Below are 27,367 nucleotides of genomic sequence, written 5' to 3'. Positions count from 1 at the left end.
GCGGGTAAGCAAGGGCGGAGGTTTGTGAGAGGGGATAGAGGGGGTAAAAGGTGCTTGTTATGGGTGAGAGGAGTGAGAAGAGTGAGAGGAGAGAGAGGCGGCGAGAGGTGTGATACGGGTAAGAGGGTTGAGAGAGGGGGTCAGAGGTGTGATACGGGTAAGAGGGTTGAGAGAGGGGGTCAGAGGTGTGATACGGGTAAGAGGGTTGAGAGAGGGGGTGAGAGGTGAGATACGGGTAAGAGGGTTGAGAGAGGGGGTCAGAGGTGTGATACGGGTAAGAGGGTTGAGAGAGGGGGTCAGAGGTGTGATACGGGTAAGAGGGTTGAGAGAGGGGGTCAGAGGTGTGATACGGGTAAGAGGGTTGAGAGAGGGGGTCAGAGGTGTGATACGGGTAAGAGGGTTGAGAGAGGGGGTCAGAGGTGTGATACGGGTAAGAGGGTTGAAAGAGGGGGTCAGAGGTGTGATACGGGTAAGAGGGTTGAGAGAGGGGGTCATAGGTGTGATACGGGTAAGAGGGTTGAGAGAAGAGGTCAGAGGTGTGATACGGGTAAGAGGGTTGAGAGAGGGGGTCAGAGGTGTGATACGGTTAAGAGGGTTGAGAGAGGGGGTCAGAGGTGTGATACGGGTAAGAGGGTTGAGAGAGGGGGTCAGAGGTGTGATACGGGTAAGAGGGTTGAGAGAGGGGGTCAGAGGTGTGATACGGGTAAGAGGGTTGAGAGAGGGGGTCAGAGGTGTGATACGGGTAAGAGGGTTGAGAGAGGGGGTCAGAGGTGTGATACGGGTAAGAGGGTTGAGAGAGGGGGTCAGAGGTGTGATACGGGTAAGAGGGTTGAGAGAAGAGGTCAGAGATGTGATACGGGTAAGAGGGTTGAGAGAGGGGGTCAGAGGTGTGATACGGGTAAGAGGGTTGAGAGAGGGGGTCAGAGATGTGATACGGGTAAGAGGGTTGAGAGAGGGGGTCAGAGGTGTGATACGGGTAAGAGGGTTGAGAGAGGGGGTCAGAGGTGTGATACGGGTAAGAGGGTTGAGAGGGGGTCAGATGTGTGATACGGGTAAGAGGGTTGAGAGAGGGGGTCAGAGGTGTGATACGGGTAAGAGGGTTGAGAGAAGAGGTCAGAGGTGTGATACGGGTAAGAGGGTTGAGAGGGGGTCAGAGGTGTGATACGGGTAAGAGGGTTGAGAGGGGGTCAGATGTGTGATACGGGTAAGAGGGTTGAGAGAGGGGGTCAGAGGTGTGATACGGGTAAGAGGGTTGAGAGAGGGGGTCAGAGGTGTGATACGGGTAAGAGGGTTGAGAGAGGGGGTCAGAGGTGTGATACGGGTAAGAGGGTTGAGAGAGGGGGTCAGATGTGTGATACGGGTAAGAGGGTTGAGAGAGAGGGTCAGAGGTGTGATACGGGTAAGAGGGTTGAGAGAGGGGGTCAGAGGTGTGATACGGGTAAGAGGGTTGAGAGAGGGGGTCAGAGGTGTGATACGGGTAAGAGGGTTGAGAGAGGGGGTCAGAGGTGTGATACGGGTAAGAGGGTTGAGAGAAGAGGTCAGAGGTGTGATACGGGTAAGAGGGTTGAGAGAGGGGGTGAGAGGTGAGATACGGGTAAGAGGGTTGAGAGAGGGGGTCAGAGGTGTGATACAGGTAAGAGGGTTGAGAGAAGAGGTCAGAGGTGTGATACGGGTAAGAGGGTTGAGAGAAGAGGTCAGAGGTGTGATACGGGTAAGAGGGTTGAGAGAGGGGGTCAGAGGTGTGATACGGGTAAGAGGGTTGAGAGAGGGGGTCAGAGGTGTGATACGGGTAAGAGGGTTGAGAGAGGGTCAGAGGTGAGATACGGGTAAGAGGGTTGAGAGAGGGGGTCATAGGTGTGATACGGGTAAGAGGGTTGAGAGAAGAGGTCAGAGGTGTGATACGGGTAAGAGGGTTGAGAGAGGGGGTCAGAGGTGTGATACGGGTAAGAGGGTTGAGAGAGGGGGTCAGAGGTGTGATACGGGTAAGAGGGTTGAGAGAGGGGGTCAGAGGTGTGATACGGGTAAGAGGGTTGAGAGAGGGGGTCAGAGGTGTGATACGGGTAAGAGGGTTGAGAGAGGGGGTCAGAGGTGTGATACGGGTAAGAGGGTTGAGAGAGGGGGTCAGAGGTGTGATACGGGTAAGAGGGTTGGGAGAGGGGGTGAGAGGTGAGATACGGGTAAGAGGGTTGAGAGAGGGGGTCAGAGGTGTGATACGGGTAAGAGGGTTGAGAGAGGGGGTCAGAGGTGTGATACGGGTAAGAGGGTTGAGAGAAGAGGTCAGAGGTGTGATACGGGTAAGAGGGTTGAGAGGGGGTCAGAGGTGTGATACGGGTAAGAGGGTTGAGAGAAGAGGTCAGAGGTGTGATACGGGTAAGAGGGTTGAGAGAGGGGGTGAGAGGTGAGATACGGGTAAGAGGGTTGAGAGAGGGGGTCAGAGGTGTGATACGGGTAAGAGGGTTGAGAGAAGAGGTCAGAGGTGTGATACGGGTAAGAGGGTTGAGAGAAGAGGTCAGAGGTGTGATACGGGTAAGAGGGTTGAGAGAGGGGGTCAGAGGTGTGATACGGGTAAGAGGGTTGAGAGAGGGGGTCAGAGGTGTGATACGGGTAAGAGGGTTGAGAGAGGGGGTCAGAGGTGAGATACGGGTAAGAGGGTTGAGAGAGGGGGTCATAGGTGTGATACGGGTAAGAGGGTTGAGAGAAGAGGTCAGAGGTGTGATACGGGTAAGAGGGTTGAGAGAGGGGGTCAGAGGTGTGATACGGGTAAGAGGGTTGAGAGAGGGGGTCAGAGGTGTGATACGGGTAAGAGGGTTGAGAGAGGGGGTCAGAGGTGTGATACGGGTAAGAGGGTTGAGAGAGGGGGTCAGAGGTGTGATACGGGTAAGAGGGTTGAGAGAGGGGGTCAGAGGTGTGATACGGGTAAGAGGGTTGAGAGAGGGGGTCAGAGGTGTGATACGGGTAAGAGGGTTGGGAGAGGGGGTGAGAGGTGAGATACGGGTAAGAGGGTTGAGAGAGGGGGTCAGAGGTGTGATACGGGTAAGAGGGTTGAGAGAGGGGGTCAGAGGTGTGATACGGGTAAGAGGGTTGAGAGAAGAGGTCAGAGGTGTGATACGGGTAAGAGGGTTGAGAGGGGGTCAGAGGTGTGATACGGGTAAGAGGGTTGAGAGGGGGTCAGATGTGTGATACGGGTAAGAGGGTTGAGAGGGGGTCAGAGGTGTGATACGGGTAAGAGGGTTGAGAGAGGGGGTGAGAGGTGAGATACGGGTAAGAGGGTTGAGAGAGGGGGTCAGAGGTGTGATACGGGTAAGAGGGTTGAGAGAGGGGGTCAGAGGTGTGATACGGGTAAGAGGGTTGAGAGAAGAGGTCAGAGGTGTGATACGGGTAAGAGGGTTGAGAGAGGGGGTGAGAGGTGAGATACGGGTAAGAGGGTTGAGAGAGGGGGTCAGAGGTGTGATACGGGTAAGAGGGTTGAGAGAGGGGGTGAGAGGTGAGATACGGGTAAGAGGGTTGAGAGAGGGGGTCAGAGGTGTGATACGGGTAAGAGGGTTGAGAGAGGGGGTCAGAGGTGTGATACGGGTAAGAGGGTTGAGAGAAGAGGTCAGAGGTGTGATACGGGTAAGAGGGTTGAGAGAAGAGGTCAGAGGTGTGATACGGGTAAGAGGGTTGAGAGAGGGGGTCAGAGGTGTGATACGGGTAAGAGGGTTGAGAGAGGGGGTCAGAGGTGTGCGAGAGGTCTACCGGTGCGAGGGCTCAGCGGGAGTGAAAGAGGGCCGGTACGTACTTGCAGAGTGACATGAGGCACTCCTCTATGATGTCCCTCTGGGCCTTGGTGAGGGCGCGGCCTCGGGACAGCCGGTAGATGGTGTGCAGCATGGAGTCGATCATGATGGCTCGGTGGTCGGTGCCGGCGAACAGCGGCGCACACTTGGTGATGAGCGGCAGCACGGCAGAGCACAGGTAGCGGTTCAGAGCCAGCGCCATCTCGGTGGTGCTGAAGGACGCCTGGAGACAGGAGAGTCACAATTGACTCTTTGTCTAACACGGAGTCTCTAGCCAGAGTGAACTGCGTACACCGTGTGGTGGTCTATAGTGTAGTGATCTACAGGGATCTACTTAAGGCAGGGGTTCTCAAAGTTTTGACAGCTGAGGGCCAATTTAGGAACCCGGAATTTGACTGAGGGCCGCCAAAGGAAAAGAAAATAGGCGGGAAACGCCGTCAGCATCCCAGTGGTGAAAAAAAACATTGCACCGTGGACCTCTGAGAGTGAGGTCAAGTGAGGTCTAAATCACGAAACTGAGGTTCATCCTTTCAAAGTAATGTACAGTCGGATTAAAACCAACAAATGGAACAGGATTTAATTGAAAGGTAGAGAGTCGACTTTTCTCTTTAGATTTATTTAATTTTGTTTAAATTAATACTGATGTAAGAATAAAAAATAAATAAAAAATATTTTTTTTCAGGAATGGTTCTGCAGGCCGCCAGTGGCCAGCAGGCCGCACCTTGAGAACCAATGACCTGAGGTCTGAATTGATTCTTTATTGAGATCTACGCACCGTGTCCAGGGAGGCAGCGGCCCTCATGTCGGGCAGGAAGCCGACCTCCAGCAGCTGGAGCAGGAAGTCCTGGTTGTCGATGCCGTACACTCTGTCCAGGAACAGCACCATGGAGGCCTTGTGGTCCGGCACGAAGCTGGCCGACATCTTGGGCTCGAGGATGTTACCGTCTGGGATTCAGTGAATAAAAAATAAGATTGATGTATATTTTTTTTATTCAGTTTATATCAAATGAAGTTATGAGGAATTCAAGGGAATTTGATCAGCAGTGAATACAGAGCAGTGACCTTTAAATATATGTTTATCTCTATCTAACCTTTTCCAAACGCAGGAATCTGCACTGGCAGGCTGATGACTCCAACGAGGTCCTCAATGGGCACCAGAGACCTCAGGATGGCTCGGATCCTCAGAGCCTCACCTTTACCTGCTTGAATGAGCTAGGGACAGCAACGCAAACCATTCAGATACACATCCTCCCACCTCCCATTAATTACATAATACTTGAAAACAGAATCAAAACACTGAACAATAGCTTGGCGGTAAAAGCTAAAGTGATTCCATCATTGGTTCAGGATTGTATCACTGTATCACTTGTGTTGCTAATAAACCGGCAGGTGGAGCTGAATGCTGTGGAGGTGTGGGTGGACTCACATGCATCTCAGGGGCGCAGCGTCCCAGCAGGTCGATGAGGGCGGAGTAGAAGGACATGATGGCGTTCCCCAGGTGGACGCGGTGCTCCTCCTGCTGCTCCTCCCCACCGAACCTGGAGGACAGAAGGTGATACGCAGAGATCAGTGCCACAGCATCTGACCAGCAACTTACATTGAGACATTTGGTCACGGAACAAGAGACAAAAACACAGAGAGAAAATAACCTCCTCTCAGGCGTGGTGGGGACAGAACAGTTGCGTTTGTGGAACTCAGAATTCAGTCGGTGGGGTCAGCTAAAACTATAACTACAGCTACAGCTCTAACTTACAAGTGTGATATAAATGCAGACTACAGATTGGTGTGCGGGCATCGTCCGAGATGAGCACGACTACATTTTCCCACTCACATGAAGCGGCGGTCCTTCTTGACGGTGGGTCCGTCTCGGGCAGGGTCCTCCGAGATCTTGATGGCCTCCTCGATGGCCGCCAGCAGGCCGTTGCCGCCCTCCCCTCGCAGGGCGGGGCCGAAGCACTCGGGCCGACGGATCAGGAGACGCACCACCACGTTGGCGTTCTCTTCCACGCTCTCCCCTGTGAGTCAGAGGGACGGAAGAAGAAGAGGGGGGAGTACTGATAACGGGGCTACAACCCAGTGCTGACCGACAGGGTTGATCCCTTTTTTGCTAAAATGGCCGACCGTTGACGAAGACGGCGAAGCGCAGGAAGTCGAGGTATCTCTCTCCTCCGCAGGGGTTCCAGCCGATGTCGGGGTACCCTTTGCCAAGGAGCATGGGGCACGCCTGAAGGCCACAGCCGGCCAGGTAGGTCACCACCTGGGGGGAGAGGGGGCACATGAAAAGAGGGAATTACAATCTGATTCCCATTAGCATCCCATTACATTAACATCATCACATCACATAACATTAACATCATCACATCACATAACATTAACAACATCACATCACATTAACAACATCAAATTAATTTACATTTGACATTTTTACATTAAAGGGGACTTATTATACTACCAGGTGTGAGTGTGATTAGCCATTACAAGCCGCTTTGAAAATGTGCAGCTTCTGACATCACAGGTGGGTGTGTCCACCTAGATGTATGACGGATAGATAAGCAACGTTTGCTACAGTCCACTGGGTAGGCTGGTAGACTGATCTATCCAGCACACATCTAGGTGGACACGCCCACCTGTGATGTCAGAAGCTGCACATTTTCAAAACGGCTTGTAATGGCTAATCACAGTCAAACCTGGTGGTATAATATGTCCCCTTTAAGGGCTTTTAGCAGACGTTTTAACCTAAAGCGATTTACAACCATTCACACACACCGCCGGCAGAGTCAACCACGCAAGGCGACATCCAGCTCGTCGGGAGCAGTGAAAGGTTAGGTGTCTTTAGCATCAGGGACACCTCAACACAGCCAGGAGGAGCCCGTAATCAAGCTAGCAAACTCCCAGGGTTACAAGTCAACCCGCTCCGCCACCTCACGACAACAATTAGGCCCAATCCCATTTCTACCCCTTACCCCTTCCCCTTCCCCCTCCCCCCTTCCCCTTACCCCTTCAAAACAAGGGGGAGGGGTAAGGGGAAGGGGTAAGGGGAAGGGGTAAGGGGTAGAAATGGGATTGGGCCATAATTTTTTGCCGTGTTATATTTATTTTACTTCGTCCCACTCACCATCTCCAGCTCTTGCTCCTGCAGGGCCAGCGCCAGCTCGTTGTTGTCGATGCAGGAGGCCGCCGCCACGTCCAGGGGGGTGGATCCGCCCATGCCTGCCGATCAAATGAGAAGCAAAAACACCCTGAGCCTTAATGGACGACTTGTTACGTCTGGCAGGACGGTCGGACAGCCCCCCTGTTGGGTGTAGCCCACTGGTGTTTACTGGTGATGGTTTGGCTGAGGTGTAGAGCCAGCTGACTGTGTACAGATCACTGTTGGAGTAGCTGACTTGTTGTGGAAGGCTATGGGATGAGTTTAGTGTATGGGTTAGCGACCGACTGCTCATCCATGCTTATCAAGGAGCCTAGATTATTACTATTATAAGGCTATTCTAGCTGGTAAACTGTGGGGTACTAAAGTATTGTTATTATGAGACTAAGCTAGCTTGTTAGCCTATTGGTTACTAAACTATTATTATCATCATGAAGCTAAGCTAGCTTGTTAGCCTCTACGATACCACACAATTAGGATTATCGTGGAGCTAAGCTAGCTGATTAGCCTCCGGGAACTGACCGAGGCCAATGCCGCTGTTCTGCAGCAGGTAGCTGAGGTGGTCGAACATGGAGCGCTGGTTCTGACGGCTGATCCGGCAGAAGTAGCACAGGAAGCGACAGCAGTTGGTCACCATCTGGGGGAACCGGATCTCCTACAGAGCGGGGGAACACAGCATCCAGAGTCAGTCTTTGCTCTCCTCCCAAAGCGGGCTGGTTCGTGTACGACGCAGGTAAAGAAACATGGGCTTAAAGCTCCACAGTTGTTTCGTATTCTGATAATTATGTGGTGCAGGATAGTGGAGTCACTAGGGTTTGATACCCCAACATCCAGTGTCTACCTGTAGACATCCTTGATCTGAGGTGCTGTAATCCCTACCTGCTCCTTAATGTTATGTATCTGAGTTCACTTCAAGTCCTGAATAAAAGTAATGATAATCAGACATTATAAGTGCAGGTGTTTGAGTTACCTTGGAGTCTCCGCCCCCTCCCAGCACGTTGACCATCACCTCCATGACCGTCTCATGCATGCCCAGGGCTCGCATCAGGTTAGGGTGCTGGTAGAAAACCTTGTTGTTCATGATGTTCCTGACAAAGAACAAAATCACAATCACAATCAGATTAAGTTAGAGTTAGAAGGACAACTTCAACTAGAGCTAGAAGTAAAACTAGAAGTAGGATTAGAAGAACAGAACAGAAGGATTATCTAGAACAGAACTAAAATCAGTATTAGATCTGGATTATTTATTTGTTAATATTTTAGCATCAGAATTCGAATTCGAAATCCTTTCAAAACGAGATAATGAGCTGTTTCTAAAATGCACCCACAAAGTTTTTCAAAAAAAGATTGGGCTATTTTTTGAGAATGTGTTTTACCACAACTGATGTTCTTCTGCTGTTAAATTAATGACACGTCCCTTGATCACTTAATGCATATCATGGGGAGAAATGCACACACACACACACACACACACACACACACACACACACACACACACACACACACACACACACACACACACACACACACACACACACGCTCTCACCCAATGCTCTGGATCATCAGCCTCTCCTCCTCGGGGCCCATCTGGACGATGAGCAGCGAGCGGATCTGGCCCAGGCACTCCAGCAGGTCCATGGTGTCCTGGACCGAGATGGCGTTGATGGCGTAGGCCTTGGGCAGGGAGCGGATCAGCTCCCCCAGGCCGTCGTACTGCCGGTGGAGCAGGCTGAACATCATGCGGACCAGCTCCGGGTTCTGGATGAAGGACTCCTGGGCCCAGTGGATCATGGTGTGGGAGATGAGCTCTTGAAGGGTGCCTGGTTGATTAAGAGAGGGAGAGGGTGGGGGAGAGGGGGAGAGAGGGGGAGAGGGAGAGAGAGGGGGAGAGACAGAGAGAGAGACAGAGAGAGAGAGAGACAGAGACAGAGACAGAGACAGAGACAGAGACAGAGAGAGAGATTACAAACATGCGAGAAACTATGGATTAAAAAATGTACGATTATTATTATACAGATTGATAAATAAATTGTTAACCAGACAGACAGTATGATCCAAAGTGGTTTACAGTCCACAATCGAACATTAAAACCTACAACATTACATTAGTCAGGTATATAACATCACACCGTGTGATAATGGAACTAACTGTCACATTGAAGCAAAATTAGGAAATTGAACTGATGGAATTTAGAAAATAGTTACACAATTTAATTTTGATAGCCTAGTTATTTGGAAAGAATGTTCTGTATATATCTATTTTTTTCTAAAAAGTTACTTTGTTATTATAAAGTTAGTTCGACAGTTAGTAAGGTTAGAAAGTTAGCACGTTATTATGAAGTAAGCTTTACAGTAAGGTTTGGACATTTGAATCTAAAAGTTTGTTAATATTAATTAAGGTTGATACATGGTTTAAGTTTAAAGGTCAGTTTGTTAATATCAATTTAGGTTGACAGATTGGTCATTTCCTTTAAATGTCAGTCAAGTTAAAGACAATTATCTTGACAGTTAGCTTGCAGTGTTAGCTTGATCTTACCGGGTTTGGTCTCCTCCTTCACCTCGGGCTCCTCCTCCTCCTCCTTCTTCTTGCGGAGGGTCTTCACCTTCTCCACCAGACTGTTGAGTCTACCTCTGAGGGAGGTGTCCACCTCCACCTCCTCTGCCTCCCCTTCGATTACGATGCCTACGAGGAGAAGGAGCAGAATAAGAGCTAACAAAAACTCTGACCCAATAAGGCAACGGCTCGAATTAATCCGGAATATTTATCACACACAAAAAACTACTAGTTCTGAATAAAGTTATGTTTAATACTATAATACAATTAGGGTTGACAAACGATTAAAATATTTTGTCGCGATTAATCGAATAGCAATGGTGAGTTAACTCACGATTAATCCTATTTCTTAAAATGGAATGACACATTATAATGCGTCAATTTTAATTAATCAAATTAAAACAAGATTGCGTCAACGCGTTGTCATCGCGCTACTTTTAACAGCCTTAAATATAATACATGCATCACGCACGATATCGTGAATCCTGTGTTAATTAATGCATCGTTAAACACAGGCTTCAAACACAGCTGTTCAAAGAGAAGGAATGATATCGGCATTGTGCTGACGACGAAAGCAAGGGCGGCTTGAAATCTGATCACTGACAAGGTTGACTTTCCCCGATGTTTAAAAAACATAGCGGCGCTATGATTAAGGCACATGTGTGAGGCGCCTTGCAGTTGTCAGGTCTAGCCCCGAGAGGAGGTGTCTTACCGCAGTGGAGGAGCAGGTCGTTGTGGAACTCGGCCAGCTTCTCTCTGACCTCCTCGGGCACCGGACAGTCCTCTTCCTCTGGGTTGTTCTTGAAGTTGGTCAGCAAGATCAACTGGGAGGATTATAAAAAGGAATCGTTATAGAACAGATATGCACTTAATATATATATATATATTTAATTTTACTCAAATGTTACTCAAACTCAGACATAACTGTCAAAACAACACTCACACTTTTCACTCAATCATTCAGTTTCTCACCTATTAGTGCATTTTAGCTAGAAGTTAACATTTCTTTTTTAAAATAAATGTATTTATTTTATTTCACCTACTCAAACTAATACTGTTATAAACACACACACACACACACACACACACACACACACACACACACACACACACACACACTTTTCACTCACTCGTTCCCTCATTCAGTCAGTCTCTCATCTGTTAGGGTTAGGGTTAGGGTACGGGTTAGCATGTTAGCCCGCTAAGGGACCTCAAGCTGTGGGTACAGTCTAGGCTACCTGGTCCTGCGGCGGGGAGCGAAACTCGCGGGTCTTGCGCGCGGTCTCGGCGGCGCTCATGGTGAACGCCCGCATCAGCAGGTTGTAGCGTATGCGCTGGTCGCTCTGGACCTCCTTGACGAAGTAGTCGGAGAACGCTATGATGCCCTCCACGCGGTGACGCAGCTCGCAGTCGCAGAAGTACTGCAGCAGAGTGCACATCTGTGGGGGGGGGGGGGGGGGGGAGTGCCGGGTCAGGGGGTACACCAGGGATTGGGTTGTGCGCGCATCAATAATAACACATTATGTCTGCATTCACATAAACACATCGTATTCGTAAAAGATATGTGTGTCACACGGCCTGATTTTAGCGATAATGATGCGGTGGGGATGATGCATTGATGTGATGGCGATGATGCAAAAGGAGTGATGATGATGATGAGGTTGGTGTTGGTGTCACCTGCAGCTTGACAGACTCTGGGAGCTTCATCTGCAGCAGGCCTTCCTCCAGACCCTCTTCTCCCTCCTTCCCCTCGGCCTCCTTCTCCGCTGCCACCTTCTCTCCGTCCTCCACCTTCTCTGCCACTTCCTCCTCTTCTTTAGGTTCAGCCGGCTCCTCTTCGTCTTTTTCTTCTTCCATTTCCTTGGCTTTAACTCCCCCCTCCTCCTCCTCCTCCTCCTCCTCCTCATCACCCATCCCCTCGTCCTCCAGGTCCACGTCCCCCTCTTCCTTCTCCTTCACCTCCTCGATGGCGGCCTCCTTCTCCTCCCCCTCCTCCTCCTTCTTGGCCCCGAACACGCTGGGCTCGATCATCTTGAGGATGTGCTGGGAGTCCTCGTCGTTGAAGATGCCCATGATGAGCAGCGTGCTGATGAGCTTCAGGATGGGCACGAAGTGGAACTCCACGCTGCCCCCCACCGGGTCCCGCATGGCCTGGCTGCCGTCCAACACCGCCTCCGTCAGCATGCTGATGGCCTTCGTCTTCAGCTCCTGGGGTGGTCACGGCAACGGCGGGAATGGAGAAGGTGGGTGGAAAGATGTATTGGGGGAAAACGTTAATGCACAAGAATACAGAGGGAAATCAACCATTCCTGGGTGGATGTGTTTTATATATTTGAAGATATTATTGAATAACAGCTGTTAATGTGAATGAAGGAGCACCTCAAAATACACCTTCTAGAGACAAGAGTTGACAAGAAAAGATTATAACGATATCTCGTAACTGTTGCAGCAAAGTAGACGAATGGTGAGTCTAAAACGTTTTAGAGTCGTTTTGGATCTGAAGAAAACCTATACCACAGAATAAGACGATTTATTCCACAGATTTCAATCCCAAACACATTGTATTTCACAAACAAACAAAAAGCAAACTAAAGCAACAAAAAGTAAAAGTCATAAATCTCTGGAGAGTTCGCCCCCCTCCCCCCTCCCCCCTCCCCCCTCCCCCCCCCCTCTCACTCACCTGCAGGGGGAAGACGGGGCTGAGGGTGTACAGGTCCGGGTCCGTCCCCACAAAGTTGATGGAGGAGAAGTGGAGCTTGGGCCGCAGGCAGGTGGTGAGCCCCACGCCGGGCAGGGAGTGCGCCTTCTCCTCGTCGGGGTACAGCTTGATGCTCAGGGTCTGCTCCGACATGGGCACGATGAACTCCCGGTTGGTGCCCAGCCGCGCGCGCTTGGCCGACTCCAGGTGGATGCCGATGAGCAGGTCGAAGTAGCCGCTCCGCAGCGGCCCCGGCAGGTAGGTGTTCTCGATGGCGTAGAAGAGCTGCGACTCGTCCACGTGGCTGCAGAGCGCGTGCGCCACGCGGTTGTTGCCCAGCGCGCACACGGCGCAGTAGAGCATGAGCGTGTGGAAGTGGAACTTCATCAGGTCCTGCCGCTCGGACAGCTCCAGGATGTCAATGCATCTGGCGCGAGAGAGATGGGGGAGGGACATTAGGTTTTTAGGAGAGAGAGGAATATGTAGGGAGAGGCACGAAAACAGAGAGGAAAGACAATTACATTTAGGGCATTTAGCAGACGGTTTTATCCAAAGCGACTTACATCGGTTAATGCACACATTGACACACCGACGGCAGTGTCAACCATGCAAGGCGACAGCCAGCTCGTCAGGAGCAGTTAGGGTTAAGTGTAGGGGATCGAACTAGCAACCTGTCGGTTACAAGACAACTGCTCTACCTCCTGAGCTAAGCCGACCCATGGGAGAGATGGGAGAGAGAACATGGTGGATGAGGCAGAGGGGGAGTGAGTGAAAGCAGGAAGAACTATAGATTCTATCAGATGAAGCAGTACTAGATTCAACAATTAAAAAAAACATTCTACATTTCAAACTAGTTCAAGATGAAATGTAGAAAGAGTATAGAGATAGAAAGAGGACACGGATATCAGTATGGTCGGTATTGGTCTCCCAGGTACTAGTTCTGATAATCAGGTTCTCTCTGGTCTGGTACCAGTTCCTAGTCTGGTACCGGGTCTGGGTTCTGGTATCAGGCTCTGGTTTGGTACCAGCTCCTGGTCTGGGTTCTGGCGTGTGACCCACCGGTTCTCCTCGGGGATGTGCAGGGCCATCATGATGAGGGGCTCCACACACTCCACCACCCAGCCCAGGCGCTCGCTGATCCGGCCCACCCGGGGGTTCAGGAAGTGGTTGGGCATGCGGCTCCAGATCACGGGGGTCAACATCTGGACGTCCAGCCGAGGGGGACACTGGGGCACCGGGTTCATACGCTCGCTGCGGAACATGGCCGCCGAGATGGGCATGATGTTCTGGGAGGGAGGAGGGATGGCGGTCGAGGAGTACAGCAGGTTAGCGTTTTGTTTAAACTCTTTTCAACTCATTGTCCAGTCCCTCCATAAAAATGCGAAAGGCCAAAAATCCTTGATTATGCGGCACGTTTTCTTAAAAAATGCGATGAAATATGCGGCATATTTATGCAATTTTATGCGATGAAATTGCGGAAACTTGCACAAATTGCGGGAAAAATTCTGCTTTTCGATAACGTTCAAGTCGCGTAATTACTTCACTTCATAACGTTCCCATGGCAACAGGGGGAAATGGCTGCTCTTGTGTGAAGTAAACATTTTTTCAACTTTCTGCTAAGATATATGTGACTTTTTTGCAACGAAAATGCGGGGATTGTGAAATCATGCAAGCCCGCATATTTTGAGCGGAAATCTGCAATTTATGCGGTGAAGGTGCGGCATATTTGAAAAAATGCGGCCCCTGCATGAATATGCAGACTTTGGCTGGTAATGCGTTGAATTATGCGATCGCATAATCACGTTTTTCTGGAGGGACTGATTGTCGATCGCAACACCTGCCTGTACCACGTCCGACTGACTCGTTTTAATCTAGGACGAGGTCTCATACACTGTATACCCGGCTCTCTGTTATCTCAATGATTGATTGTTCAATGAAGTGGATCTCTGTATTCGTGGGCTGCGGGTGAGGTTCTCACCTTGAGCTTCCCCAGCTCCAGCTGGACCATGTTCTGACTGGACGGCTGCACAAAGACCGCTGGGAACAGCTTGGTGTTGGGCTCCACCTGAAAGGCAACATCACGTTCCATCAACGCGTCACATCACTACAGTTCCTCCATGTGCCCTCAGTCTGCGGCTGCTAGATGCTGTATAGACAAGCGCGCACACGCGCGCCGCACACGCACACACACATTTACCATTACCTGAACCACACACACACACACACAAACACACACACAGACATTACCATTACCTGAACCCCACACACACACACACACACACACACACACACACACATTACCATTACCTGAACCACACACAAACACACACACACACACACACACACACACACAAACACACACACACACACATTACCGTTACCTGAACCACACACACACAAACACACACACAGACATTACCATTACCTGAACCACACACACACACACAAACACACACACACACACACACACACACACACACACACATTACCGTTACCTGAACCACACACACACAAACACACACACAGACATTACCATTACCTGAACCACACACACACACACACACACACACACACACACACACACACACACACACACACACACACACACACACACACACACACAGGTATGTCCTCACCTGGTAGAAGGTGTTTATCTCCTTCCCATTGGCTGTGAAGGTCATGAGGCCGGTTGCCAGGTCGACCAGGCAGCCGACGACCATGTCCTCCTGGCTGAAGCGCGTCTGCTGATTACTGACCAGGTCTCCTCCCCACACCATGTAGCAGTTACTGTGCTTCATACTGCAAAAAATACACACAACATACTTTAACTTACGAAAAATAGTGCAGTATTGGAGCATTGATGTCACATTGTTTACGTTAATGATGCTCCTCTTATCCACTTTCTTTGCGAATCAATCAATTAGGTCAACCTCATCGGTTCTGTACGGCCAGTCCCTTGGTAAACATTGTATAGATTAGCTATGAACACTGACCTGTCATGGATGTTTCCCCGGTCGTCCCCCACGGTGATGGTGACGTTGCGGACCTTGGTGAGGTCGAAGGAAGGGTCGTACATGTGGTAGTCGGGGGTCACCCAACCCACCCACACGGCTGAGGGTTCCTGGCCCGCGAAGATCCTCAGAGAGTAGTAGTACTGAGGGGAGGGACAATACACATCACTAGAGAATAGTAGTATTGAGGAGAGGGACAATATCACTAGAGAATAGTAGTATTGAGGAGAGGGACAATATCACTAGAGAGTAGTAGTATTGAGGAGAGGGACAATATCACTAGAGAGTAGTAGTATTGAGGAGAGGGACAATATCACTAGAGAATAGTAGTATTGAGGAGAGGGACAGTATCACTAGAGAGTAGTAGTATTGAGGAGAGGGACAATATCACTAGAGAGTAGTAGTATTGAGGAGAGGGACAATATCACTAGAGAGTAGTAGTATTGAGGAGAGGGACAATATCACTAGAGAATAGTAGTATTGAGGAGAGGGACAATATCACTAGAGAGTAGTAGTATTGAGGAGAGGGACAATATCACTAGAGAATAGTAGTATTGAGGAGAGGGACAATATCACTAGAGAATAGTAGTACTGAAGAGAGGGACAATATCACTAGAGAGTAGTAGTATTGAGGAGAGGGACAATATCACTAGAGAATAGTAGTATTGAGGAGAGGGACAATATCACTAGAGAATAGTAGTACTGAAGAGAGGGACAATATCACTAGAGAGTAGTAGTATTGAGGAGAGGGACAATATCACTAGAGAATAGTAGTATTGAGGAGAGGGACAATATCACTAGAGAATAGTAGTATTGAGGAGAGGGACAATATCACTAGAGAATAGTAGTATTGAGGAGAGGGACAGTATCACTAGAGAATAGTAGTATTGAGGAGAAGGACAATATCACTAGAGAATAGTAGTATTGAGTAATGCGCAAGAGAGAATGTGACGCTTAAAGACAGAAACATCTGTCATCTATGTACGGAATCCTAAACATATATGATTTTTTTTTTTTCAAGAGGCAACATTTAGCAATCAAATGACTGATGGTCTGATTGTGAGGCTGATCTCACAGTGGTGGTGTTCAGGATGATCTCTGGGTCGTCACGGTCATCCGGCACCACGTCCTCCATCAGACGAGGGACGGTGGGCGGGGCCATGGGCGGAGACAGTGTTGTCATGGCAGCCTTCTTCGTCTTGGCGAAGAAACTAGACGACCATGAAAAAACAAAACAGGATTGGAGTTAGTAATTAATTGACCAATAATTATATTTTTACGTAAAACTACTTCTGAAATAATATAGTTAAATAAAATAGTTTTGTGCTTAAATCTGGATTGGTCAATGAGCATCATCTGGGACAAGCTTAAAATGTGGATGGCTGTTTTTTTTTTTGTTTTAAAATTGTTTGGCAGCGAACAAAGGAATTCCTCATGCCTAAACGGAAAATCATGACCACCAAATCGAGAATAGGATGGCATACATAACATAAAACGGCAAATTCAAATGTATGTTCGGTCAAAGTTGTGTGTTCTTCCGGTCAGCGGATGGGCATCACGTTATAGGCCTCCTAGTAGCAGTAACCAACCAACCATCGAGCACAAAACAATCAGATCCGGGTATTTTTTTCCAAAACCATCATTTGACACCCCCCACACCCAGCCGTCTGCCCCCCTCACCCCTTCTTCTTGCCCTTCTCCGACAGCGTGTCCTTCTCGTTCTCTGAGGTCACCTCCCGGGCCACCGAGGGCTCCTTCTTGTCCTCCTCCTGCTCCTTGCGGCTCGCCGACTTCTTCAGCACCTCGAACTCAGAGTCGGGCTCCTTCACCACGCCCACCTCCTCCTCGGGGATGGTGAGCGCGTGGGTCAGAGGCGTGGTGCCCGCCGTGACCTTGAAGACCTCGTGGAACTGCACGGGCATGCTGAGGCGCATGAACAGCATGTCCGTGTTGGCGTTCTGCGAGCCGAACGTCTTGTGGTTGATCTTCAGGCAGGGGGCGGTGTCCACCGTACCGTCCACACGGGACACCTTGAACGAGGACACAGATACGATTATGATGAGGGCCGTGGTACCAAACATGTGGGTCAGGGTCCCATTAGGGCCCGGCTGATAGGGACCCGGGAGACTAAACAAGCCCCACTTATTCAATATAAAGTTCAATATAAAGTTATACTTCTCCAGTTGGATTGCTAGTCAAGAATGTTGGCCACCTAAACTTAGTGTTAGTAACCCAGTGTTAGTTGTCCATGAATTTTTTAGTTAACATAATTTGTGTTTGAAATTGTTAATAATTATACTTGAAGAAAATACTTTTGTTTTGAGAATTATTTTACCATTCTGTTTGAAATTGTAAATAATTATACTTGAAGAAAATACTTTTCTTCAAAAAAATTATTTTCCCTTGCAAAAAAACTATGTCTGTGTTCTGGCGCTACCTCAATGTGGCTGTGGCTGGTGGGGACGGGTTCGAACTGCGGCAGGCTCTTGCTGAACCACATGGTGATGTCCCGCTTCATGTTGATGGCGAAGGGTTCGAATCCCTCCTGCAGGCCGCAGATGGCGAAGTAGCGCAGACTGCTGACGTTCTGACCGAGGTTGATGCGGCCGACCTGCGATAGGCCGAGCGTGCACACCGGGATGAAGCCTACGGGATGGAAACACAAACTCTCACCAGCAACATGGCTCTGAACTAACATTTGATGCTAGCATCCTAGCGTCTACCTAACAGTAGGTTACTATCCACCCAGCTACCAGCCAATGGAAGCTGTGAGCAACCCAGCCCCTATGCAAAGAGCAACATAGCCACTACCTCAAGTCTGCTAAAAAACACAGATTAGCTTATAAAACCCAGCTCGCAACCCAGTACCTAGCGAATAGTACACTCTGTAGAGTGCTAATCCAGTGTAAAGTGCTAATCATGCGACTCTAGAATCAAATCCTACTCAGTTAAATGCTGACCTGGAGATAATGCTGATCTATTGTAAAATATGAATACAGTGTAACATGTTAGGCATAGTATTTCGACCAGGTCTTCCACACCTTCTCCGATCTCAATGTCCTTGAAGGCCATCTCGGATCCGGAGTCGCTGATCAGCATCTCTCCGTTGAGGGTGAACATGATGTTCATGTCCGTCAGGTCGATCATGCAGCCCACCACGTCGCCCGACAGCCACTGGCGACCGAACGGCTCGTTTCCCACGTGCCAGCGCTGGGCCTGGGAAGGTCAAAGGTCAAAGGTAAAAGAGCAGAGAGAGTTCAAAGCAGTGCAGATGCCTAATTCAAACATTCAGTACGTCTACATGCATGCACACAAATAAACCAATCTTAAACTTGTTTAAGATTCAGATCATTGGACATATTAACTGTAGTGTAACACTGTTTGGTTTTGCGGATTGATTTATCCCCTTAACGTAACGCGGTTAAGAAAACCAGGTTACTGGAACAGTATTCGATGTACTTGGCCATGTAAACACTTAAAATGGGTTACCGAACAGTGAAGTAATTCTGTGTTAACCAAGTGTTTACATATGTCATTGACATACGATGGCTCAAAAGGAGACATGGACCGACAGGGAGACGATGTTGATAGATCTAATAAGATATTACTAAACATGTCAACCGGCACAAAATGCCGCAACTTGAATCTTTTATTATAATAATAATAATACATTTAATTTAGAGGCGCCTTTCAAGACACCCAAGGTCACCTTACAGAGCATAAAGTTATCATAAATCGTTCAAAAACAAGACATTGTGGAAAAAAAAAAAAATAAAAAAAAAATATATATATATATAAAATAAAATAAAAAAATAAAAAATAAAAAAATAAATAACGTATTTATTAAAACGTATTTCATGTTTTTTCCAGCCTTACCCGAACTAGGCTGTTTAGCATGTAAACATTCAGATTAAGTGTGTGTTTCAAAAGCAGAGTAGAAGCGACCGAGAGCGGACGGCTCACCTTGTTGCCGTTGAACACGTAGGCCAGCTCGTCGGCCCCCAGCTCGGTGTCTGCGTGGACGCTGGGTCTGGCCCAGCCCACCCGCATCTCCCCCGTGGTCACCGCCTCAAACTCAAAGTACCACTTCCCCTGGGTGATGGCGTAGGACTTCTCAGCACGGAAGATGCGCACCTTGTCCCCGCGCATGTTCTCCAGGCCGTGGCCGGCTGCACGCGCACGCACGCACACGCACACACGCACACACACACACACACACACACACACACACACACAAAAACATTGCTCAAATGGATATAGCAAGGATACGATAGGTAGCACAATCAGGATTTGCATCATTGTCAGTTCACAGGTTTACAAGCTGATAAGAGTACCAATAAGCGTGTTTATGTGTTATGCTTCCTTTCAGACAGTGATTAAGGTGTTGCACTCCCAGCTGAAGGCTTCTGGGTTCGAACCAGTGATCACTTCTTACTTGTAGGCGTTCCTCATCTTTAAAAGTCTTAACACCTACCTACTCAAGACATTGATCTCAATTTACTGTACAATCAAATTTGTTATTTTATGATTATTAGCAATACTGGTAGGAGTATAATTCATATTTGTATTATTGAATTGAATCTCTCTGTATAATAATATGTCATTTCGGGGTGCATGCGTACGTACTGCTTTCCTGATCTGGAGGCTCGATGTTGTAGCCGTAACCAATCAGAGTGCGGACAGCGTTGTTGACACTGTCCCGATTGGTCTTCTTAGTTCTCTCGTCCAATAGCACGTATGGGACCAGACGAGGGTTGCGCTTGTTCAAGATGTCCTGGGAGCGAGCGGAACAAAAGCGGAACAGAATTAATGTGTTGAGGTCAGGTTCAAATGTAGATATGCTGCCATTCAATATATACCAACCTATTGAGTATTCTTTTTTTTTTACATTGAACACATACTGTATATATAACAACAACAAAATTAAGAAAAGCAAATAGTTCATGACAGATTGTTCAGACTGGACATTCCTGATTTGCTGATAGAGTGATTGAAGCACAGAATAATTTAATTGCGTTTGAATGGGTTAAAAGAAGACCAGAATTAGCTTTTTATTTCCAAGTTTTTTTGCAAAGAAAATACATTTGATAAAGAGCTGGACATCTCGTTCAGAAGACCAAACAGAACACCAGACCCTTACCTGTACTATGCTGTAGGTCCAGCCCTGTCGGACCCGGTCCCTGGCCCAAACGTTGTGCCCGTTTTCTGCCAGCTTCTCCACCAGCTGGTTCTGGTTGGGAGTCAGTTTGACGTGGTTGAGGTCCAAAGGGGCGGGCTTGTACGCGTTCACCATCACATAGCTACACAAGACAGATAAATACACAGCAGTTCACTCATCAAAGAGCAGGTAGGGGCTAGGGCATCTTGATCAAGGATGGCTGTGGACATTGGGCATCAAACCCAGAACCTACGACTATCCGCCCCACAATACACATTTAAGATAATCCTGAGGGCAACAATTGTTCTATTAAAGATGGAAATATTAAAAATACAGAATATCAATTAAAATATATTTAAAAGTATTGATCACAACAATTGGGTACAATTTAAAGGAGGAGCGCATGAACATTAAAGGGAAACAACATTTTTTTTTCTACTTACGTCTTGGGCAGCTTGATCTTCTTAAGGTTCTCCTCTGCCTTCTCGTCTCCCATCCCCACATGGCAACCCAGAGCCAGCAGAGTCCTGCACAACAAAACACACAATACCTTCACCACGCGGTCTTGGGTTTGATTCCCATTTTGGGGGGAAAACCCCAACAGTCTCTCGTAACAGGATGGATTTAGTTTGACGGAAGGACATGAAATATTAATACGGTGATATTTATTACAGATATTTTGCAACCAAGAATAGATCACTGTCAATTCAGTATTCTACTTTTATGCAACCGTGCCTCTGCATGCTTGCAATAATATACATCTTGCAAAGAGCGTTGATCTGTGTTTGGATGTCTTCGGACTGCAGAACATTGTCATGGAAGTCTACCCTACCGTAAAAACGGTGGTTCATTTTTCCTGAGGTCAGACAGAAACCCTTTTGTTCCAGCCCCTGCACTCACTTGAGGGTCTCGGCAGACATCTGCAGGTTGTAGTTCCTTTCGGGCTCCGGGAGGCTGTGGAAGTCCAGCAAGCAGGGGTGGAGCTTCTTGTTGTCATCTCGGAACTGAAGGGAGTGAGATATTACTGTGCGTTCACACCAAAAGCTGTAAAGCGTTTTGAGCGATAAACGCCCATTCACTTTCTATTAGACATGAGCGATAAAGCGATTGGAGCGATAAAACGCTTGAGCGATAGTTTTAAAGCTGTAAAGCTGTAAATGAGAGGTGAAAACAGCTCAACTCTATGCAAATGAGCCAGTAGCGTTTCGGCTGTAAATGACCGCCAGCCAATCGGAATGTAGATGTCTCTCGTCGGCGTGGGTGGTCCCAGTGAACATTATTTGGCGATTTTGCATCTTTTACAGCTTTTGGTGTGAATGTACAGTTAATCTTATGTCGATACCTGACATGGCAAGCAAAATAGTTAGGGTAACCCTTGTGTATTTATTTTGAGACTTAGGCACCATATTTTCTAAAAAACTCAAGCACAATCTTCATACATATTCAAAACTGTGTTTAACAAAAAATCGAAAAGCCGGCTTTGTTGTACGATAAGAAAAACAAAAACAGAGCATTTTTACAACCAGAGCTTAACTCCCAGGACCTGTGGCTATCTCCTTGGCAGTGTGTGTGTGTGTGTGTCTGTCTGGATGCATGTGTATGTGTGTGTACTCACAGAGGCGTACGTCCAGCCTTGCTCGATGCGGGTCACAGCCCACAGCTCATGGATGTTCTCCGCCAGCTTCTCTCGGATCCGCTCCAGGTTAGGCGGCAACACAATCTAAATCACGAACACACAAACCCACACACAAAACGTCAATGAATAAAGAGAGACAAAAACCTTTGTCAACTTTAAAGGTTCCCTATGTTCACCCTACACGTGAGGCCTAGATACTTCCACAATGAAAGGGTTAATTCTAGAATAGAGTTCTCTAACACTTTTGGAGATCAATTTTGGATTTTATGCTCTGATTGTCCTCAGACACCCTTTTAAGGCTCTTTGGCTAAAAGCTGAATAACTGAGCAGCGTTCAGAGGAGGAGTGGCCCCTCACCTGGACGGTGTCCACGGGACAGGGGGTGAAGGAGGTGTGTGTGAGCGACTGGGTGGGACCCAGCAGGTTGCGGACACCGTTGTAGTCGTGCTTGTACTCCTTGATGGGCTCAATGCGCATGCGGTCCTTGGGCAGCAAGGCCTCGTAGCACGGGGCGTACCCGGGCGGCGGCATGAATTTGAAGTCACCGTGACGACCGCCCAACAGGAAGCGAGCCCTAGGGTGAGAGGTCAAGCCAAGCGAAACACGACATTAGTGTTTATGTTGTCACATTAAAAAGTATGAAAGGGTTTAATCAATACACCAGAACAGAACGTAAATCTAGCTAAGACATCTATAATAATAATAATAATACATTTAATTTAGAGGCGCCTTTCAAGACACCCAAGGTCACCTTACAGAGCATATAGTCATCATAAATTGTTTAAAAAACAAGACATTGTGGAAAATAAATAAATAAATAAATAAACATAATAAATAAAAAATTAAAAATAATAAAAAAAGACAAAACAAAACAAACAAACAATCAAAACAGTGATCAGTTAGACGTTGTGTGCGAGTTTGAACAGGTGAGTTTTGAGTTGTGACTTGAAGGTTGCAATGGTGTACGGATCTAATGTTGGGATGCTGCAAAAGATATTGGCTTGATTTAAACAGCTGTCAATGTGGCAACTTATACAACTCAAGTTATCAAACATAATATATGGAACATATTTTCCCCAAAAATATTTTTTTAAACTCTCTCAAATAGTATTTAGACTTTTTTTATTTACACATCATACTATATAAATTAGACTTTATTATTATTCTTTATCATTTAAATGTAACAATTTATAGATAAAAAAAAAAGAATAACCTCCTTGAGGCAGTCAACAACCATAATCGCCTCAACGATCGATTGGTTATCCTTTGCTAAGTCCTTAATCAAGTCACCATGACTACCACAAAAAAAAGCGGGAAAGAAAACAACCGCGGACTGACTTGATGCCGGCGGAGAAGCTGATGACCGGGAAGAAGAGGCCGTCGACGTTGAAGTTCTCAAACATGCCCTGCACCGGGTGCCCGTTGATGCGGAAGGAGATACTGGGCACGCTCAGGTCCAGACAGCAGCTGACCACGTCGTCGGCCGCCAGCACGTGCTGATTGGGCGAGGCCACCTGGCGCGGCACGGTGCCTGAGGACAGACAGGAAGTCAGGGGACACGACAGTTGGTGGATGACATCATCAACTGAAATAGAAGGATGTCCCTCTAGGGGAAAGGATCCACCTCTGATACTAAATCACCCCACTCCCTCAGCAATAGCAGTGGAAGCACGCCATTAAGATCAGGATATTACATTTACATTTAGGGGATTTCGCAGGCGCTTTTATCCAAAGCGACTTACATTAAGTACATTTGTCATAAGAAGTGCATCAATATATCGCTGTCGGTACAGTAAGGATGTTAGTAGAAGAACCAAGTGCACGTACAACGATCGCTAGGCTAACCAATTCCCCGTGTTACAGCAATGATAGCAGCTACTGCAGTTGCTACACAGTTAAGTACTATAATACAATACAACACAATACAACACAACACAATACAGTGTACAATGGTGGCCAGAATATTTACTAGCCAGATATACTAATGCTAAGTCAATCTTAGCGGCATTAGCAATAGTTCCCCGCCCTGCTCTTTCCTCCTTCCGACCCCTTGAGGACGAGGTCCTCCCGGCTCACCTGACCAGAGGTGTAGCCCGTCAAAGCCGTAGGAGTACAGGTCGTCGCCCACCCCGTTGCCCCCCCAGCCCTCTCCCCCCCCGGGGTAGGGGCTGTAGCCCTCCGTCAGCGCCCAGCCCACCCTCAGGTGGCTGGCCTGCGCTGTGACGAAGGGCTCCACCTGGTCCACCATCATCTCAAAGTACCACTTCTTGTACTGTGTGGAGCCCTCGCACGTCCCCAGGAAGATGTTAGGCCTCACACTGAGAATGGAAACCACAAACAAAAGTTGTTTTTATTTTACATTAAATATGGAATTTGTCCTGAAATTTTGGCACAAAACAACAAACATTCCTCTATATATTATTTTGGACTATATTTGTGTAGGTTTTTGTGTAGTGGGATTAATTAATGAATAAATAACCGTAGGGCAAGCACACCCTTTGTTACCCCAAACAATACTAACAGATTGTTTTAAAGTCTGAAGTGTTGTCTCTGTCTACAAATTCAGTACCTGGTCACATAGTTGACAATGTTGGTCTGTAGCAGAAGGTCGCGACCCGGAAGTAGATTCTCAGTGATGAGGTTCTGATTGGATCTGACGGCCACACCATTACATACACACAGAGAACGCAGCACATCCAGGACCTGCAGGGGGCAGAAGAGAGCTCAGCTCCACTCCACTCTTTCAAATTGTTTCTATCATCATAGCTTGCCTCTCTCTAGTTGTACTCCCTGGTATCCTCTTGGGTTCTTCACCAAACAAACCTGATAGTAGTTTGGATGATTAAATCATGCAACAACCTGAATTTTCCATCTGGGATTAATAAAGCACTATTTAATTTTATCTTCAAACCAGTCATTAATATGTAAACTAGACAGTCCAGGATGGAGTATGTATGAATATACAACGACAAAGCTATAAGGAGGAGCTTGATGTTTTGTGCTTTGATATTGGTTTAATGATGAGTGTGTATTTTTCAAGAGTGATAAAATAATTCTCTGCCGTTGACCGAGAACAACAATAGAACATAAAATACTACTGCAGTGGCTATCAAACATGGGAGGTCTGAATATTTTTGTGATACCATTTATCTTTGTGCACGTGCTTCCACCAACAGATCTTATTATCGCTGCTCTACTCCTATAATACATGATGTTTTATCAGACCTTTCAAACCTTTTAAATATAAAAATATCTATATCTTATTAGTCTGCAATCTCTGAGGAACGAGAACGAGTGTACACCGAGTGCACTGTCCGACCCACAGGTTCAAACATCTGAGTAACTAATTGAGCTATGTCCTGACCATGTGGTTGGGAACCACTGACTAACATACTATTCTTAGAGTCAAGTTTGTCCTGACCATGTGGTTGGGAACCACCAACTATCTAACCCCTGTAAGTCTACAGTTTGTCCTGACCTTGTGGTTGGGAACCACCAACCATCTAACCCATGTAAGTCTACAGTTTGTCCTGACCTTGTGGTTGGGAACCACCAACTATCTAACCCCTGTAAGTCTACAGTTTGTCCTGACCTTGTGGTTGCGTCCATGTTTGTCCAGCAGGGAGATGATGGACTTAATGTGGTTCTCCTGAATGATGTTCAGAACCTCAGGACTTTCAATCAGAACACAATACAGCACCTCCAGAATACCTGGAGACACAATAACCTCATCAGAACACAGTACAGAACCTCCAGAATACCTGGAGACATCACAACCTCATCGGAACACCTGGAGACATCACAACCTCATCAGAACACAGTATAGAACCTCTGGAAAACCTTGAGACATCACAACCTCAATAGAACACCTAGAGACATCACAACTTCATCAGAACACAGTACAGAACCTCCAGGATACCTGAGACATCACAACCTAAACAAAACCGTGTAAGGAATTTGAGAATGCGGCTAGATTCCTTTCTCACCATTGCATAGTTCCTCCTCAAGGAATATGAATACATGCTATTCAGAGGTGTTGTTCAGGTGTGCTTACCTGAAGACGCCTCCAGTCTGTCCAGTTTGCTCACCAACCAGTCCAAGTTGTCACAGAACAGAGCACAGTTGGAGCGGTTCCCTCGGATCAGAGAGGCTGAGAAAGAGAAAGATGAAGACAAAGAGACAACAAAGACAGGGAATCAGGATCACCTGTAATATCTCCTGTTTCATAGCTGCCCACCGCTAAACAACCTTTCAGAGGGCGTTTTTCGAAAGCATTACTATTCCGACCAAGAGGGGAGCAAAGGAAATGTGTCTTCGAAGCCTGGGTGGAGCGAGGGCTATAAACAGAATCCTAATGAGCACCAATAAGGTTGGTTCTGATTGGACCCACCCAGCAGCTCGTAGAGCAGGTTGACGATCTCCTTCCAGGACTCAGCCGCCTCCTCGCCAGCGAACTCCGAGAACTCAGCGGCGGTGTTGTAGATGTTGAGGCGGTCGATGCACTCCAGCACGATGGTGATCATGCCCTGGACGACACGAATCATGACATAAACATGTGAAGGACGTATGAGTGCTGAATGTGATGAGATATTTTGCGTAACTCCAGGGGGTCGAGTAAGAATAGATCAATATAGGATGGATTATTGTGGATTATTGGGAATTATTGGTGTTTGAAATATGAATAATGTACAATGCGTCGTGGATTATCGTTTGTGGATTAGGGATTGTGGATTATCGTTATTATGGATTATGGTTAGATCGATAATGGCCAATTGAGAACAGATTATGTATTATCTAAAACGGATTATGCACCATTTATTATGTTTTATTATAGATCACAGATTATAATGGATTATGGATTATGAAATTTTACATATTCTTCATTCTGAGAATACATAAACAATCTAAATTCTGGATTCTTAGATGATTAATTATTACTTATAGATAATGCAAGGTTAATGGAGGATAGTTTAAAGATGCGAATGGCACCTCCTCCTGGAAGAGGTTCTGTCGGTTGCGGAGGGAGCGCAGCCCGGTCTGCTTCTCCTCGTGCTCCAGCTCCTCCTCGGGGGGTCGGAAGTAGAAGATGAGGTCCTGCAGGGACAGGATCACCCCCTCCAGGGGCAGGTTGACGGGGCCCGGGGCCTTGCTCTTCGCCTTCAGGGAGTCCAAGCCCCTGGAGGGAGGGGGGGGGGACGCACGGGGGAGAGGTTCACATACGACGATCGCACAGAGGAGCACCCAGAGGGGAGCGCGGTCGAGGCATCATGGCGGTTGCTGATGTGTCCCAGGTTTCGTTTCGCCCTGGTTGGCTGCAGATTGCCCCCAGAGGGACTCTGGTCTGCGCCTGCTGATTGCGCGCCTTGGAACTCAAAAATGAACTGAGAT

The 27,367-nt window shown here is 47.6% G+C and overlaps 1 protein-coding gene across 8 annotated transcripts in view; it reads right to left on the bottom strand.

Annotated features, from left to right (window-relative positions):
• ryr1b (ryanodine receptor 1b (skeletal)) overlaps window positions 1–27,367 on the bottom strand; it is a 102,210-nt gene that overhangs the window by 45,640 nt on the left and 29,203 nt on the right. For all 8 annotated transcript variants that reach the window (XM_060076432.1, XM_060076437.1, XM_060076439.1 and 5 more), the window contains exons 13-49: window positions 26,969–27,155; window positions 26,370–26,505; window positions 26,034–26,129; window positions 25,572–25,690; window positions 24,549–24,682; window positions 24,056–24,297; window positions 23,318–23,510; window positions 22,337–22,553; window positions 21,960–22,064; window positions 21,245–21,348; window positions 20,788–20,871; window positions 20,327–20,486; window positions 19,813–19,960; window positions 19,150–19,355; window positions 18,228–18,402; window positions 17,624–17,832; window positions 16,867–17,216; window positions 16,262–16,397; window positions 15,169–15,329; window positions 14,812–14,974; window positions 14,154–14,240; window positions 13,235–13,461; window positions 12,158–12,602; window positions 11,155–11,685; window positions 10,716–10,916; window positions 10,190–10,301; window positions 9,460–9,606; window positions 8,471–8,744; window positions 7,895–8,012; window positions 7,447–7,579; window positions 6,892–6,986; window positions 5,898–6,033; window positions 5,608–5,791; window positions 5,203–5,314; window positions 4,868–4,988; window positions 4,552–4,721; window positions 3,779–3,999 (exon numbers count right to left, since the gene is read on the bottom strand). In XM_060076432.1, the coding sequence (XP_059932415.1) occupies window positions 3,779–3,999; window positions 4,552–4,721; window positions 4,868–4,988; window positions 5,203–5,314; window positions 5,608–5,791; window positions 5,898–6,033; window positions 6,892–6,986; window positions 7,447–7,579; window positions 7,895–8,012; window positions 8,471–8,744; window positions 9,460–9,606; window positions 10,190–10,301; window positions 10,716–10,916; window positions 11,155–11,685; window positions 12,158–12,602; window positions 13,235–13,461; window positions 14,154–14,240; window positions 14,812–14,974; window positions 15,169–15,329; window positions 16,262–16,397; window positions 16,867–17,216; window positions 17,624–17,832; window positions 18,228–18,402; window positions 19,150–19,355; window positions 19,813–19,960; window positions 20,327–20,486; window positions 20,788–20,871; window positions 21,245–21,348; window positions 21,960–22,064; window positions 22,337–22,553; window positions 23,318–23,510; window positions 24,056–24,297; window positions 24,549–24,682; window positions 25,572–25,690; window positions 26,034–26,129; window positions 26,370–26,505; window positions 26,969–27,155 (6,639 nt within the window). The remainder of the gene's footprint in view (window positions 1–3,778; window positions 4,000–4,551; window positions 4,722–4,867; window positions 4,989–5,202; window positions 5,315–5,607; window positions 5,792–5,897; window positions 6,034–6,891; window positions 6,987–7,446; window positions 7,580–7,894; window positions 8,013–8,470; window positions 8,745–9,459; window positions 9,607–10,189; window positions 10,302–10,715; window positions 10,917–11,154; window positions 11,686–12,157; window positions 12,603–13,234; window positions 13,462–14,153; window positions 14,241–14,811; window positions 14,975–15,168; window positions 15,330–16,261; window positions 16,398–16,866; window positions 17,217–17,623; window positions 17,833–18,227; window positions 18,403–19,149; window positions 19,356–19,812; window positions 19,961–20,326; window positions 20,487–20,787; window positions 20,872–21,244; window positions 21,349–21,959; window positions 22,065–22,336; window positions 22,554–23,317; window positions 23,511–24,055; window positions 24,298–24,548; window positions 24,683–25,571; window positions 25,691–26,033; window positions 26,130–26,369; window positions 26,506–26,968; window positions 27,156–27,367) is intronic.

Source organism: Gadus macrocephalus, chromosome 16 (genome assembly GCF_031168955.1).
Source record: "Gadus macrocephalus chromosome 16, ASM3116895v1".
Lineage (NCBI taxonomy): Eukaryota > Metazoa > Chordata > Actinopteri > Gadiformes > Gadidae > Gadus > Gadus macrocephalus.
Note: the sequence above shows the minus strand (reverse complement) of the source record. Positions and strands in the feature narration are given on the sequence as shown.